The sequence below is a fragment of the Rhinatrema bivittatum genome, chromosome 3 (genome assembly GCF_901001135.1).
Source record: "Rhinatrema bivittatum chromosome 3, aRhiBiv1.1, whole genome shotgun sequence".
In the NCBI taxonomy this organism is placed as follows: domain Eukaryota; kingdom Metazoa; phylum Chordata; class Amphibia; order Gymnophiona; family Rhinatrematidae; genus Rhinatrema; species Rhinatrema bivittatum.
This window is the reverse complement of record NC_042617.1, coordinates 55,985,621-56,002,727: the sequence shown is the minus strand read 5'-3', so window position 1 is coordinate 56,002,727 and position 17,107 is coordinate 55,985,621. Positions and strand designations below refer to the sequence as shown.

Genomic DNA, 17,107 nt, shown 5'->3' with positions numbered 1-17,107 from the left:
CCTGTTCCTTACCTGGGTGAACTGGGAATGAACTGGTAAAACTGGTAATGTCATTGGTGCACGTTTCTTTTAAAATCTTCCAACTTGTGCAGTAGAAGTGGCATTTGCGCACACAGGCACGTGTCCACATATAATTGTGCGCACATGCGCCTGTTTAGGCTATTTTAGAACCTGCGCGCACGTACGCGTGCATGTTATAAAATGGCCGCGTCCCTTGGTGTGGGTAGACAAATGTGTGCACATGTGCGCCCAAGCGCTTGTTTAAAAGTTACCATATTTTTACATTTTTAACTTTTGCTATAATAACTTTTATAAAAGATGTGTACTAATACATAAATAAGGTATATAAGGATTGTGATCCTTTGTGCCATCTTTATATTTCAGGGTTCCGGCATTCCTTTATGAAGTCTTCTATGGTAAGTATGTGTTTACTTAAATGTTTCTTTCTCCATTCTTCTTCGTTTGTTTTTCCTTTTGTTTTTCTTTCGGGTTTTTTTAATAATATTTTTATTGAATAATTCGCACTGAATGTATGTGTGTCTTGTCTTGCTTTTTTACCTGAGCTTATTTAATGTCTTTTAGAGTGCACACTTCCAAAATTCTCAGCAGTGTTCCCTGTAATGTCAATCTTGAAGACTTGTACTTCCTGGTATCTAACCAGTCATGAAAATAATAAGAGATAATTAATTCTTCCCTGTTCTGATTTGCCATTCAAAAAACACAAGGATATATGTATTTTTTTAATATTAAATATGTACTGAATCTGCGGTACTCTACAGACTCAAGTGAGACTTGGATTATTCTTAGGCTTCCATCACCTTCTCCAGGCCTTGATCAATTTAGGGGATTAATTCATTGAGTGACTTCAGAGTTAACAACACACTCTTCTTACACTCTCTCTCAGGAAATCATCTCCTTAATTATGCTGGTCTTTACCAGCCCGTGGCACCAGCTCTTGTAAAATTATCTAAGTCTCCCTGACACTTACCTAGCTGGTACCGCTTTATATCAGTGCAAACTAATCCAAGTGATCTTTTTCACAGTATCCCATTCATAGAATCGGTGTTCCTAGTATGTTCTCTCAATGACGTTTGCTACATTTCATCACTTTTAGTCACTTTCAGTGTTCAGCTGAGCTGAGGTCAGTCTGCTCTTAGTCTCTCAGCACCTTCTGTACTAGTTCTATAACTGAGGCACTGTATGCAAATGTTGCAATATCAGCAACTCTTTTACAGTGATCCCTAGAGTCAAAGTTTTAACGTGTTAGCTTTGGATAGCTGAACTCTTTATTCACCCAACTGGCACCTGTGAAAAATTTAGAGCTGTTTCTTTTTGTCTAAAAATGTGCTTTTAGCCCATAGAGCTGTCCATAGAGCGCCTCACACCCAAACCATCTTCATTGTCCTAGCTTCGGCTTCCTTCGGATAGTACTAAGCTGTTTGTAATCCTGTATGGTGCTACTCTAACTGGGCCCATTGGGGAAACCCCGGATCAGATCATTACAAATGGTTCGGATCAGAGCCAGGTTTGTCATATCCCAGTTTTAGAGCCAAATACTGTTCCCTACACCACGGCTCCTTTTGAGGTCTTGTTTTAACTTTAAGTCACAGAATGGGTTCAATCAGCATCTGCAAGCCTTGTTTTTGTATTCCCATTGCTTATTTTAACAACTTTACTCTGTTTTATCTACTTTAAGTAGACTAAGGGTAGTTCACATTTTTTAACCAATTCTTCACCCCTGAAACTTGGGTTTGTGGTTTTGGTTCATGTTCTTAGGATCTTCTTTGGTGTGTCTGATATTAATTTTATTTTGCTTTAATTGTAATGGTTTTATGCAAATTATTGTTGCCATAGGCAAGGTTGTTCCGAGGCTCACAAACTTTCCTGAGGGTCTCCTTACATGCCCCCAAACCTTGAATCGGGGGGTTGTTTAAATTTTTTTTAAGCTCTCATTTTCTTTATTTTTAATTATTTACTGCCTCTTCACTTTGCCACAATCTTGGAAATCACATCGCTTCTGGGCCTGGCCTGTGCTTTCCACAGCTCCGGAAGCTTCCCCAAGGCCCCAGAGCATCGATCATTTGGTTTATTTAAAAAACGCGGCATCGCAATGGCCCCCACTCCTGCCGCTACAGTCTCTGGCTTGCTCCATCCCCTCTCAGCTGATCGCCTGCGTCAGAACCTCGCCGGGACCGCGGGAAGCAGAGACCACACTCCCACAGCCCCCCCCCCCCTCAGCCCGAGGCTGCCATCAAGCTTCGGGGGGCCCATTTTCCACAAAAAAAGGTCCATGCTGCCCATTTGCAGCATGGTGGTGCTTGCTGCTTCTGCCCTGTATTGGCTTGCATTTCTGCCAGCCTGGGAGACAGAACGCGTTCTGCAGTTCCCCAATGGGCCCTCACCAGGTAATGCCTTTTACTTATTTTTCTGGGGCACCTTGTCACACAAAGGAGCCTTATAATGGATAGCATCATGAAGATGTTAAATCTTAAGCTGATTTTGTTCAATAACTTAGGTTAACATAGAGAAAAATTATTACTACAACACTTTCAACCAGTAATATAATTCAAGAAAGCAGGGGGGTAAGCAGAGGATCCCTAGGGGTGAAGATGTGAAGAGAAAGTCAGAGGTCACCCGGTTTTCAAGGAATTGCACCACAGATGAAATTTAGTAGAATAAATGAGTAATAGCCCTTATCTGCCATCATATTCTCTGCTTCTTTTTTAACCCCCCCAAAATATTTGAACATTGCAATTCTGATCAAAATGTTTCCCAGGCAAAAAAGACCATTAGAAAGGAATCAAGCTTTTATGTTGGTTATTGTTAGAAATGAAGAGAATGGTTTATCTGAATAAGTCTGAAACCTTTTGTGACCACATATTCCTATATTCCACTGCTCTAAGAAAACTTCCACTTTTGCACAGCATGATGTTTCAGAAAGGCCAACGCTAAACGGAGCACTAGATGTGAGCCATAAATTACTTTAAAAGTGTTTGCCAGGTTGTAAAAATGTCTTCATTTATATGCATGGAAAAAAGTGTAATCAATTACTTTTATATCTGTCAGTGGCATGCTACAAAATCAGCATGTGCCAACCAAGACCAAGCGGGCTCCCACTAAGTGCTATATTATTTGTGCCATTACAGGTGTGCACCATTTTTACTTTCTAATTGGATTGTTATTTAAAAAGAAAGCACCATACCTAAAAGGAAAGATTTACACATGGGAAGTGTTGCATTAGAATTAGTACATGGAGTTAGCATAAAAGTGAAAATGAAATGTCATATTTTTTTTTATTTAAAGTCAATTACAATGAATTTTGTATCCTAGCCATCCAGAGCAACAGGTTCAATAGGGATGAAGAGGAGGCCAATTTTGTTGTCATTTAGAGAGTACCTGGTCCTAATATTTTTACGGTTTTCTTCATGGGCACAAAATAAGAGACAATGCTTGAAAATCTGGTACATTACAGGGCCTACGTACTAAAGTTTAATATGCACACTACCATATATACTCATGTACAAGTTTATCTCATGTATAAGTCGAGGGTATTTTTTGGGCCCCCAAATCAAGAATTATCTGTCACCCGTGGATACGGTAAGTCAAGGGTGAAACCTAGGGGGCCTAATGAAATGGTGAAATCATACGAAGAAACAAACCGATAACTTAAGAAAATTGCTTTTATTTATTTGTTAAAAGCAGAATAAAGTGTCTCCTAAGAAACATTATCATTTAACAACAAGAAAATGTCCCTGCTTTATGAATCCTTGCCTCCCTCCCCCATGGCTGTCCCTGCTGTTTGAATACTTTTCTTTTATTCAAATCCTTCCAAGTCTGATTCTTCATTATCGGAATGTCCAAACTGTTCTTTGGTGATGCCATCAGCATAAATGTTGTCTCCGCTGTCTCCATCTGTTGAATCATCATCCGATGCTGATTCGTCTTTGTCTTCGTAGATGGCATCATCTTCTGATCCATCTATAGCATTGCTAATGTTGCAATTCAGGAATGACTTCTTGACCGTTTCTGGTGGAATTGACTCCCAGGCATCCTTTACCCATTTGCAACCAAATCAATGTCTGGTTTCATCAGGTTCTTTCCTTTTGTTATCTTTGCTTGACCAGAGCACATCCATTGTTGCCACGTATGCCGCAATTTGTCCCTGAAAGGCTTATTGAGACAGACATCTAATGGCTGGAGCATGGATGTCAGACCTCCTGGAATCACTGCTAACATGATCGCCATTTTCTTTGCATCAACCTTCACATCCTCTGTTATATGTGTGCAGAACATATCCCACACCAATAGTGACAGTCGTTTTCTTAGCCCCGTGCCTGGTCGCCTACCCCACACACCGTACAGCCACCATTTTGTTCCCTCCTCATCCATCCAGCCTTTAGGATGAATCCAAACAGTTATGCCTGCTGGAATTTTTAGATTTTTAGGCATCATTTTCCTCCTGAATATTACCACCAGACGCAGTTTTGTGCCATCTGCCAGGCAAGACAGGACCACCGTGAAATAGGTCTTTTCATGACCAGTTGTTTTTACAAGTATGGTCTTCTCACCAACACCAGCTACAGTGCAATTGCCAGGCATATCAAATGTCATTAATGTTTCATCCATATTATCAATTTTATTCATACTGAAATGATTCTTTAGTCTCTGTTGAATAATGAATTTGTAGAATGAACAGATGTTTTCATCAAGTTCTGTAAGCAGTTTCTGTGAAATCTTTGTGCACTGACGAAGGCACCGCAAACACCAACCAGACAATGCTGTGAATTCTTTCAGACTTCGGTCACTGAATATTTTTCTTCTTTTGCCGTTTGAAGAGCATGAATCCTAATACTTGAGCAAGTCACAATGTAGACATTCTGTCTGCATTCCATCATCTAGTCATTCAAATCCTTTTCCATTCCTTCAAAAGGTGCAATTTTGAAACATAAGGCTTTCTTTGACTTTGGCATTTCTAGCAGCTTTTCTGTATTTTTTCTCCAATCTCTGACGAGTTTTTCACTAATGTCAAATTCTCTTCCAGCTATACAATTATTGGCTTCCTCTGCATGCTCTATAACCTTCAGATTCAGCAATGCGGTGTAAGATGCTCTCTTTTTCTTCTCAGCGCTCATTTTCCTGAGGATACGATGTCATTATTCTAATGGCTGTCCCTGCTATCAGAATCCTTCCTTCCCTCCACCATGGCTGCCCCCCCCCCCTTTCAATCCTTCCCTCCCTCCCCCATGTCTGTCCCTGCTGTTAGAATCCTTCCTTCCCTCCCTCATGGCTGCCCCCTCCTGTGTAAATCCTTCCCTTCCCTCCACTATGGCTGCCACCCCCACCCCCCCCAGTTTCAATCCTTCCCTCCCTCCCCCATGGCTGTCTCTGCTGTCTGAATCCTTCCCTTCCCTCCACCATGGCTGCCCCCCCCCCCCCCCCCGTTTCAATCCTTCCCTCCCCCCTCCCATGGCTGCCCCCCCTCTTTGATTCCTTCCCTCCCTCCCAAAAGGCTGATCCTCCTGTTTGAATCCTTCCCCCCTCCTTAACTCACCCGCTGCTATCTAGACAAGAGGGCACTTGCATTTGCTCAGGAACGCCCTTCCTCCTTCCCCACAGTGACCCAGTGTAGCAGTAGGACTGCTTCTCTCCCGCAACCCCTCCGGCTTCCTTAACTCGAATGCTTGCTGCTGCTATGAGGACAATGACGAACTTGCGGTCGCTTAGGCATGTCCTCCCTCCTCCCCCGCTGAGTCCCATGGCGCACTTTGAACGACGTGGCTCTAAGTGCACCAATCAGACCCTGGCTTGGGAGGGGGGAGGATGTGCCTGCGCAACTGCAAATGCTGTCATTGTCCTTATAGCAGCAGGTGAGTTAAGGAATCGGGAGAAGGAGCTTGCGAATGATTCACTCATGCATCTTGAATTACGGTACCGGCAATATGTGGATTGACCCGTGGATAAGTCAACCGCGATTTTAAGGACCGGTTTTGGGGATAAACGTTTTCGACTTATACATGAGTATATATGGTAAGAGGTGAATTTTAAAAGCCAGATGCGATCATTAGTTAGGGGACACACGAAGAAGTCGGGCTTTGCACGCACCGAGCGGATTTTAAAAGCCGAGGGAGCGTGCATATCTCATAAGTTTTCAAAAAAAAGGCAGAGCATGGGCATGGACTGGATAGGGCTTGGGCATTTCGGAGCATGAACGTAAGATGTACGCGTAAATAATTATGCTACTCAGCGTGCACCAAGGTCCCCTACTGCGGAACTTTACTTCTGCTATGGATGCCATGCAAGTTAAAAAAGAAAGAAAACTAGGCAGATCTGAGGGATTTTAAGGGTCAGGGCTAATGGAGGGAAGTGAAGGTTATTAAACTAGGGGGGTTGGAGGAACTCTTCCTTAACTGGCCAAACTAGGGTCGAACTGGTACGCTGGGAATGACATCGGCACGCGACCCTTTTAAAATCTTCCAATTTACGTGGTAGAGGCAGGATTTGCACACACATGCATGTGCTCACTTGAAATTCGGTGCACTTATGCGTGCAGCCAAGCTATTTTATAACAGACTTGCGCATGTTATAAAATGGCCACGTACCTGGGCATGGGCCGACATATGTGCACACATGTGTGCGCACACACGCCGGTTTGAAAGTTCCCATCCCTGGCTGCTAGAAATAGTGTGCTGTCCACTAGCATGTGCATTAAACTGGCATGAGTAGAGTTTAGTATATATGAGCCAAAATAAGCATGTACACACATGCAAATGAAGGAAAGTCAGATGCAATTTTAAATTCTAGTGGACATGGGCTAAATAATGTGGTATGCTATCTTCCATGGGCTATTTCATACACACTTGCTGAGGCCTAACATTTAACACCTAATTCTGACCAGCTGCTATATTTTCATGTATATGTAACTTTGCGAAATCCCCTATGCTAACTGGTCCTCTCATATTGCGCTGATAAGCAGAGGGGATTTCATCCCCTCAATTAAGACTGGCCCTTTCCTCCAAAGCCACTATGAAGTGCCTGCTAGCTGTGTCATTTGGTAGCTGGAGCTGTGCCAGCAGGAAAGCTTTCACATCCCTCCAGTCGGTGAAGATCGGGACTCTGAATCCTCTGAAATTGTAGAAATGCATTTTGGAGGGATTTGAGGGGTTAGGGCCTTCATGCAGGGTGGGGCGAATTTGGCCTTCATGGGGGAAGCTCTGAACTTCTTGGGGAGGTAGTTCTTTGAGCCATGGGTATCTTGGATCTAGTACCAGAAGGCTGCAGGGGAATGTGACGTAGGGCAGGATGTGAAGTGGTGTGGGATCTTTCAGAGGATGTGTCTTTTGGTTATGCAGAGGGGTTTTAAGTATAAATCACCTCTGCTAGCTGGCCCAAAATGAATGGGCAGATTAGGATGTTGGCTTTTGACATAGACCACATGTATACTGCATTTTGGGGGATTGTCATGCACTTTAATAGCATGTGTGAAATATGCAGACATTTTTTGCAGATATGAATGAAACTTCAGTGCATTAAGTAGGCTTTTAGCATTTTTAACTCTCACATGCAAACATTTTTAGCGCCCGTTTTAGTGCATGGATCCCTATGTTATTAGAAGGAACATAGATACTACCAATTTCCAGAAGAAAATCTACTTTATAATGATAGTTATAGTCACAAAGCATTATGGCTCTATTTTTTAAATGTGTAAAACAAGTGTGCAAGCAATTGGACAAGCTGTGCAGAGGAAAATCAGAAGGGGTAGGCAAGACATGACTGAGTTTATCAAGCTAGTCTGATTTTTGTGTTGTTTGTTATGCATGTTGTATAGTATATTGGAATTACTTTATGTTTTTGCTACTTTGTGCACCACTTTGATTTGGTTTACAATCAAGAAAGGTGGCTTACAGATTTAAAAATTTAAATTAAATGCTGCCATCACTGTCTACCCCATCACAGGGGAACTGACTGGCCATGTAATCGGAGGGGGTACCTCCGTCCCCCAAGAGACAACTGCCCAGAGTACCATTTAACCCTGAGATAGTCCTGATTCTGCTCATTTCTCTGCCATTTGTACAATTGTTTTTTGTGTTTGTGCGGTTTTATTAGTGTGTGTGCAGTGATAATTTAAAAACTGTGAACAAAAATAGGTGGAAAAATAACTAATGAAAATCAACAAACAAAAATGGGTCACGCACAAGTAATTCTGAACCGTGCTGGTATCATAAATGGTCTCACTCACAGGTGCTCCAAAGATTTCAAACTATAACCAAATTAAATTAGGAAGACCTCATATGAGAAGCACCTGGACTACATAAATTGGTCTTATGAATTATGTTCTTTCATATGTGCTGATATACTATAATCATAGGTCTATAAATGGAATCAATCTTGCATTTAGTTTCTTCATATACCATAAGTTTTATTTCAGAATTTTATGTATGCAATCTAAAATACAACTTAAAACAAAAATTGTTACTTATCTCTGGTCCTCTGAGCAAGACTTTGCTTCAAGGTGCTCAGTCACTAGTGCTATTATTGATTGAAGATGTCCAGCTCTTTATGTTCACATCAGATGACAAAAAGTTTTATGACTTTTAATGTCACATCCTAAGTGTGGCCTACCTAGGCTTCCTGCCTAGACTTGTCACCTACCCAGGCCTTCTGCCTTGCCTTGTGGCCTCTCTTGGCCTCTTTCTTGCTCTATGGCCTAGCTTGGCTCTCTGTCTTACTCTGTAGCCTACTAGGCTTCCTTGCCTTGCTCTGTGACCTCCTGCCCTCTCTGTCCTGGTTTGTGACCTCCGGGCCTACTAGAGTTACTGTACCTTGCCTAGTCTTGTGCCCTATTGGGCTTTCTTGTTCCTGTTGCCTGTCAAATCCAGTCTTTGTCTACTCTAGTCCTTGTTTAGTCCAGTCCTTGACCAGTCCTTGACCAGTCCTTGTTTAGTCCAGTCCTGTCCTTGCCTTGCCCTGTCCAGTCCAGTCCCTTGTATGTTTTGCCAGAACTTGTCCTTGCCTCCGGTCCTTGCCCTCAACTCTAGCCTGGTCTCCAGCACAGTCTGTATTTGTACCCAGCTCCCAGCCAGTACCTGTACCCAGCTTCCAGCCAGTATTAGAAGTACAATGATGTTTGCCAGGAGGAGTCCTAATGACCCCCAGAACCCAAGGGCTTAACCTGCAAGAGGAGGGGGCTAATTAGGAAGAAGGCCAGCTCCAGTCTTGTCCTGCAGTCCTGTATCACTCATGCAGGGGGTGCTCCCTAATGTTGGTCTGCCAAACCGTGGCAAAATGTTGACAAGAGGCATACAATGAACAATTAAGGATAGGTTCTGATAAAACTGATCTAAAATAATCAGGTACTCCTCTTCTTCAGGCCTTAAAAAGAAATGTGACAATTTTAAATTTTATATGCCAAGTAACAGGCAACCAATTCAATTCTCTTAAAATTAGGGTCACATGCTCTCCGTATGCGCACTCAACAACAAAATGAGCAAATGCATTCTGAATTAGCTGAGGCACATGTATCAACATAAGAACATAAGAAATTTCCTTACTGGGTCAGACCAAGGGTCCATCAAGCCCAGCATCATGCTTCCAACAATGGCCAATCCAGGCTACAAGTACCTGGCAAGTACCCAAACATTAAGTAGATCCCATGCTACTGATTCCAATAATAGCAGTGGCTACTCCCTAAGTCAACTTGATTAATAGCAGTAAATGGACTTCTCCTCCAAGAACTTATCCAAACCTTTTTTTAAACACAGCTACACTAACTTCATTAACCACATCCTCTGGCAACAAATTCCAGAGCTTAATTGTGCATTGAGTAAAAAAGAAATTTCTCCGATTAGTTTTAAATGTGCTACTTGCTAACTTCATGGAGTACCCCCTAGTCCTTACATTATCCGAAAGAGTAAATAACCAATTCACATCTACCTGTTCTAGTCCTCTCATTATTTTAAAGACCTCTATCATATCCCCCCTCAGCATAGATTTGATAATGAATGTCATAGCTCGACAAGAGTTTACAAACTGGCAATAAATAAATATTAAACAGACAGGCTAACAATGCCAAGCTTGTGGAACTCTACAATCTAGGGGCTTCCACCATGAATAACTAACTCCTCTTTTAATCTGAAAAGAACATCCAGTTAAAAATGATTCAAACCATTGTAAAATACTTTCTGTCAGTCTCAGATCCCTTAAATGACTGAGCAAAGTAGTATGATGAACCATATAAAAATCAGAAGTAATATCTCAAAAGATCATCCCAAAAGATAATAATCGAATCATGAAGAATAAATCAAACGAGAGAATGTAAGATTCCCAAAACAACCCTCTAAGATGTGAAAACTATCATTTCATTTTAATTTCCATACTCTTTGCCTTAAATACTAGATCAATTTTTAATACATACTGGATAATTTCACTTGATAAATATTAATGCCTGTTTATGAATATCACCTATGTAACCAAGCACTGTTTTTTTGTTGAGTAATAATGAAGAATTTCACTTTGTAAACTGTTGTGATCTAAGAAAGCAAACTGGTAGCCGATCCAAGATGGCTGTCAGCAATGAAAACAAGTAGATGGATCGGTGTAAACAGGATTTTATTGAAGCTTGCCCGACTCTGGCCGAGTTTCGCTCAAAGAGCTGCCTCAGGGGCTTACAAGCCACATGAATTGGCTTAAAGCATTGCAAAGTGAAGTCAAGAAGGGATAACACAGCAGGTTTCTTTGGAATAATATTCAGATCAATTGCTTTCAAAGCAGAGCTTTAATAGTATGGGTATTGCATACCGAATCAGCGCTCAGCAACAGATTATCGCAAAGACCTGTCAAAGAGCACTTGACAAAGAATCATAAAAGCCCAAGGACCAAACATGACTGACAGGGAAAATGTAGTGGATGTAGCTCGACAACATCTGTCCCTGCTGCTTTTAAAAACTGTTATATTCAAAAGAAAGAAAAAAAAAAAGAGGTATTTACTTACATCCAATCATCATCATGGCAACAGCAAAGATCTTTTCCCCATCTGTCGTTGGAGCAATGTTGCCGAATCCGACACTGGTGAGACTAGTCATTGTAAAGTACAACGAGGAGATGTAAACAGAATCTTTGCTGGGCCCACCTTCCCATTTTCCAGAACCTAGGTTAAAGCGATAAGGGGTTCCAATTGATTCCCCCAGCTGAAAGAGCCAGCTCTCAGTTCTGTTTGTGTCTTCATTGATGACTTCGTAATCTCCTATGCTGTACCAAATGCAAGCCAACCAATGGGCTGCCAGACCAAAAACGCACACCAGCAAGACCAAAACAGCTGCTCCATATTCAATGTAATGATCCAACTTCCGAGCAACACGGCCCAGCCGGAGTAGCCTTACTACTTTCAGCGAGCTGAAGAGACTGCTGATTCCCTAGATAAGTGAAGCAGAGAAGAAAATTAGAATGTATTGGAAAACAACATGATTTACAGTCTGCTGAAAATTAAGCTCAAAAGGAAAAGAGAGACTCTAGCTGACATGGGAATCTGCTCACCAAACTGTGCCTGTAAATTTATTATACATGCAGCTTATCCATCATCTCTTTTGAAAATGAAATTATTTGTAGTCAAGATATAAATGAGTTTCTGTGATTATGCTGTTCAGGAATGTAAATCAGCTCGTCTTTGCAGCTCATTTTAATGGATACAACCTCACCTGACATGTGCTGCTGTTTAAAAATTCATGAAAGAGGTAGTACTTCATAACAATGATCTACATCATTTTCCCCAGTGCCTGTACATCAACATAAGTAGTAGGTATGCAATGCGCACCCAGTTATTACCAGGATTTAAGCAACTGACTAAAAGTATAACAAGCTTGTTAACGTAGCGTGGTAACTGTGTTAGTCCATTTGAATATATGAATATAAAGGTCAACAAATAATTAAAAAGTGATACCATTTTATTGGACTAACAAATACATTTCTCGACTAGCTTTCAGGGTTTACCATTCCCTTGAATCCAATTGCCTTTATGATAATGCCTGCCTTAACATATTAAATTTAACACTAGTAAATTAACATAAAACTCATTTGCATGTCAGTTACATGGCCCATTTACACAAGCTAATTAATGTGCATTAATGGATAATATTAACACACTTTACTACACTGGCCTATATGACTGCATCAAATCACTAGATGTCACTAGGTTGCTCTTGCATAATCAGGGTATATTATTATCCTAGGGTCAACAAACATCTTATCCCTTAGCCATAAATAACACCAACATCTACTTGCAGTCTTGTCCTTATACAAAGCTCACTAATGTTGCTTTACCCAAAATGTTAGGTTTTAAATCCACTGATATCTGTAATCCTTCAGAGTCACAAGTACTTTCCAGTACTGAGCTCTTAAAATTCTTAACAAAGAAGTTATCATCACCAGATTTTTAAAACAGCAAATCCAAATGAGAAACTGCATAATTATAGACGTATCTGAATTTGGTTCTCTACCAGAGACACTCCATTTTGCAATTTCTCTTTCGGATTCAGGCTTGTGACCATAATGACCATCCTTGCTGCATGGCTCAAGATAATTATTTGGTGTATTTTACGCTTCCAATGAGGTTGGCGTCATCAAAACATTGGTCAGTATCAAGACTGATTTATTTCAACTGGGATTAGGTTTTTGGGTTGGTCTTTTTGTACATAAGGAAATGTTTTCTTTTTGTGGGATATTTTCCATCACTGTGAGGCAGTTTTTATATACTATGACCCTAGTTTTGGGGCACGCCAATATGGCACCATGAAAACTACCAAATAATATTCTTTTGTTTGGACACTTGTCAGGTGTAAATGATTTGAAGCTATTAGCATAGCACTATATGAGAATATTAAGTATCCTGGGGCCAATATTCAGCCACTGAGCTGCTCAGCTAGTTAACCCGATAAACCTATCCAGCTAACTAGCATGGTATATTCAGCGATGTGATCACACCACTGAATATACCCGGCAATCTTAAAGTTAGCCGCCTATAACAGGTCAGTGGCAAAACCAGAGTTAGCCTCATTAATGGCTAACTCTGCTCCTTCAGAAAATCCCTCCTGCCTGCCCAGGAACGTCCCTGATTTACTTTTTCAGTCATCCATCTAAATGGCTTTTGAATATCGTCCTCCCTGTATCTGATACCCCTACATCCAAATTTTGCATTTTCTTTGCTCTAATTATTGCTAGCAGGCAATTTTGAACTTTTTATACTTAAGCATACGGGGACAGACATAAACATGTTTACCCTAAGGAAAGAGGGGAAAGGGGAGATATTATAGAGACATTTAAATACTTCCAAGAAATAAATTCACAAGAGGGCAAGCTTCTTTCAATGAAAAAGAGGCTCTGGAATGAGGAGTCATGGGATGAGGGTGAAAGGGAGTAGACACAGGAGCAATCTAAGGAAATACATCTTTTCAGAAAGGGTGGTGGATGCATGGGACAGCCTCCTAGTGGAGGTGGTAGAGATGAGGACAGTATGAGAAATCAAGAAAATTTGGGACAAGCACAGAGGATCTCTGATGAATTTGAAGGACTATAAAGCTGAGCAGGAGATATAGATGGGAGGTCAGAAAGGGTCATATGGTCTTTATCTGCCAATATGTTTTACATTTCTATGTTTAAGTGTATTTTCTTAAGATTATCTATAGCTCCTCTTTCACTATGATTTACTATACTATTTTAGTTAAGACAGTAGCCTCCAGTCTAGAAATAATTGTTCATAATACTCCATTATTATATCTGTGGGAGGTTCTCCCAAAATTACTCTGACAGATCCAGAGTTGATTCCGCAAAGATGCCTGGCTGTGATTCCAGTACAATCCCTTTTTACTAAGAAAAGGAGAGTGGAATCAGTTTGAAGATCCTCTCTGGGATATACTTGAGATTTTCTTTTTCTTTTGATTATGGTCCAGGGTAATGGGGAACACAAAAAAGTAAATAAAAAGTAAGGAAACTGAAAAAAAGCAGGAGAGAGTAGTTTGTTGTTGTCACCTGGGCCACCTGAAAATGATCAACCAATTTCAATAAGGAATCTTAAGATTTCACTTGGAACTAATTTTGCCCTTAGAATTATTTTCCTAATTATTTGTGAAGAAGCAATTCACTTCAATATCCTTTTTCTATTTGTTCAGCTTCATGCCATTGGTTTTCTTCTGTGAAACAGCTTTATTTCATGATTCCTATTATCTTGTAATAGAACTTTATCTTCATTAAACCTCTCCTTTGTAAACTGGCATATCTATTCTTTTGCTCCTTACTGGGATCCTACAATTTAAGCAATCTAGTCATAGCAAACCAGATAAATATAATTAAAAGTTGTAGTTAATACATTTTATGCTAATTGTTCCATCTGCTACATGTAAAATGAGGGATGATCTCCAATTAGAATGATAACAATCAATAAACTGATATGGAGTGCAGCCTACACTGCTATGATTGCTTATACATATGAATAATATACGCTGTCTCCCAATCTGTTTGGTATGCACAGCTCAACTTTCAAAGGGTCCATTTCAAAGAAATAAAATATTGTATTATTAAATGTAACTGAACCGAAATTCCATTCCATACTATTAGCACAGTCCCACTTTAATTATCATATTCACAGACATATCCCCTGCATCTCAAGACAGAGAGATGCAACTGCATCCTTTAAAAATGTAATGTTACCAATGGGCCTACTGACTCAGTGGCAGTCCTGTGCAACTTCCATATGGGACAACCTGGGGTGTGATTCACAAGCCTGGTCTGCGCTCCGCAGGACTGAGCTGCAGGTGCTGTGGAGGCAGTGTTACTGAGAAGAAAGTCCCCAGAGAAGGAGAGTCCCAGGAGCCCCTCCACAACACCGGGCACATGCGTACCGAGCTCCAGAAGGAGATATGGTCTATGGTCCCTGAGGACTGTCACTGCAATAATGAGGCTAGACTGGAGGTGGTTAAAGGTTGGGAAAGCAAATGTAAATAGGGTGACAATGAAGATTCATAATGCTATAGCTTTCAGCAGAGGTTTCAACTGAGCTAAACTACAAGGGGTAAGGAGGAAATGGCAAACCAAGAAAAGTGATAATGTTACAACACAACGATATAAAACATTGATGGTTGAGAGTGAGCACAAAGGAGAGAAAAATGCAAAAAGCTACTGCAAACTGCCCTTGTTGAGCGACAAGTGCATACATTTAAAATCCTTCGCACGGACTAAATGTAAAACACTACAATCATACCCTATTATTTATTCTATATCGACGTTCCTGTATAGAATACAGATCACACCGGTTTACATTGAAACAGAACAGTCGCTTGGGGTGATACATGGAACATTTACATTTAAAACAAGTGGATTAATAACTTCCGTACAGATTAAAAATAACTTCAGTGGCAGATTAAAAATTATGTTACAATCAAGTAATTGAACCAAGAAAACCCTATCAGTGATATCATTTCCACTTTACCACATTAAAATTATCTTCATGCGTACGCAACTTCCTCCTTCTCCAAAAAATAAAGCAGGACTCTACATACTGTTTTATGTCAACCTTCATCTGAGACCATCAGTACTGTCAGAAGAGTAAGAGTAAGAAAGTAAGAGTAAGAGTAAGAAAGTAAGAGTAAGAGTAAGAGTAAGAAAAGGGAAGTGATTATCCCCTTGTACAGGTCCTTGGTGAGACCTCACCTGGAGTATTGTGTTCAGTTCTGGAGACCGTATCTCCGAAGAGACAGAGACAAGATGGAGGCGGGTCCAGAGAAGGGTGACCAAAAAGGTGGAAGGTCTTCATCAAATGACTTATGAGGAGAGATTGAAGAATCTAAATATGTACACCCCTGAGGAAAGGAGGGGCAGAGTGGTGATATGATACAGACTTTCAGATACTTGAAAGGTTTTATGATCCAAAGACAACGACAAACCTTTCCATAGGAAAAAAATCAGCAGAACCAGGGGTCAACGATTTGAAGCTCCAGGGAGGAAGATTCAGAACCAATGTCAGGAAGTATTTCTTCACGGAGAGGGTGGTGGATGCCTGGAATGCCCTTCCAGAGGGAAGTGGTGAAGACCAGAACTGTGAAGGACTTCAAAGGGGCGTGGATAAACACGGTGGATCCATAAAATCAAGAGAGGCCGTCAATAAAGAGTGGGTGGCTAGCCAGAATGACGGCTACTGCCTGGAGACAATACCCTTATTCAATAAACATACACATGGTTACTGTGACTCCAACATCGCTCTAAGCTACAACAGCAAGAGGAAATGTGGAAAAAAGGATTTGCACTCACAAAGTGGGGAGTAGCTGGCTTGTTACGGCGGTTACTACCCCAAACCAAATAAGCCTGATACTTCACTTTCAATGCATATCCAGCATAGCTCTCTGCTTCAACGGCAGGGGAGAAGAAAAACTGATACTTCACGCATATCCAGCATAGCTCCCTGCTTCAACGGCAGGGGAGAAGAAAACCTATACTTCACGCATATCCAGCATAGCTCTCTACTTCAACGGCAGGGGAGAAGAAAAACTGATACTTCACCGCATATCCAGCATAGCTCTCTGCTTCAAACGGCAGGGGAGAAGAAAAACTGATACTTCACGCATATCCAGCATAGCTCTCTGCTTCAACGGCAGGGGGGGAAGAAAAAAGGATTCGCACTCACAAAGCGGGGAGTAGCTGGCTTGTTACGGCGGTTACTACCCCAAACCAAATAAGCCTGATACTTCACTTTCAATGCATATCCTGCTTCAACGGCAGGGAAGAAAAACTGATACTTCACGCATATCCAGCATAGCTCTCTGCTTCAACGGCAGGGGAGAAGAAAAACTGATACTACAAGCATATCCAGCATAGCTCCCTGCTTCAACAGCAGGGGAGAAGAAAAACAACCAATAAGGGCTGAACAACACAGACTGGGTAAAACAAATAAGCATGGGTGTAGCTTGCTTATTGCGGCGGTTACTTTCCCCTACTACCCATAACTAATCAAGCTTGATATTTCACTTGGTTGCAGCTCCATCACTGCTCTCTACATTAATGGTGGGGGTGGAAGGGAAATAGAACCAAAGAGCTAAGAGAAACAGATAAGTATGAGAAAAAATGTGAA

General features: G+C 41.1%; 1 protein-coding gene across 1 annotated transcript in view; it reads right to left on the bottom strand.

Annotated features, from left to right (window-relative positions):
• KCNH1 (potassium voltage-gated channel subfamily H member 1) overlaps positions 1 to 17,107 on the bottom strand; it is a 734,951-nt gene that overhangs the window by 437,923 nt on the left and 279,921 nt on the right. The window contains exon 11 of the mRNA XM_029593284.1: positions 10,988 to 11,408. Within this exon, the coding sequence (XP_029449144.1) occupies positions 10,988 to 11,408 (421 nt within the window). The remainder of the gene's footprint in view (positions 1 to 10,987; positions 11,409 to 17,107) is intronic.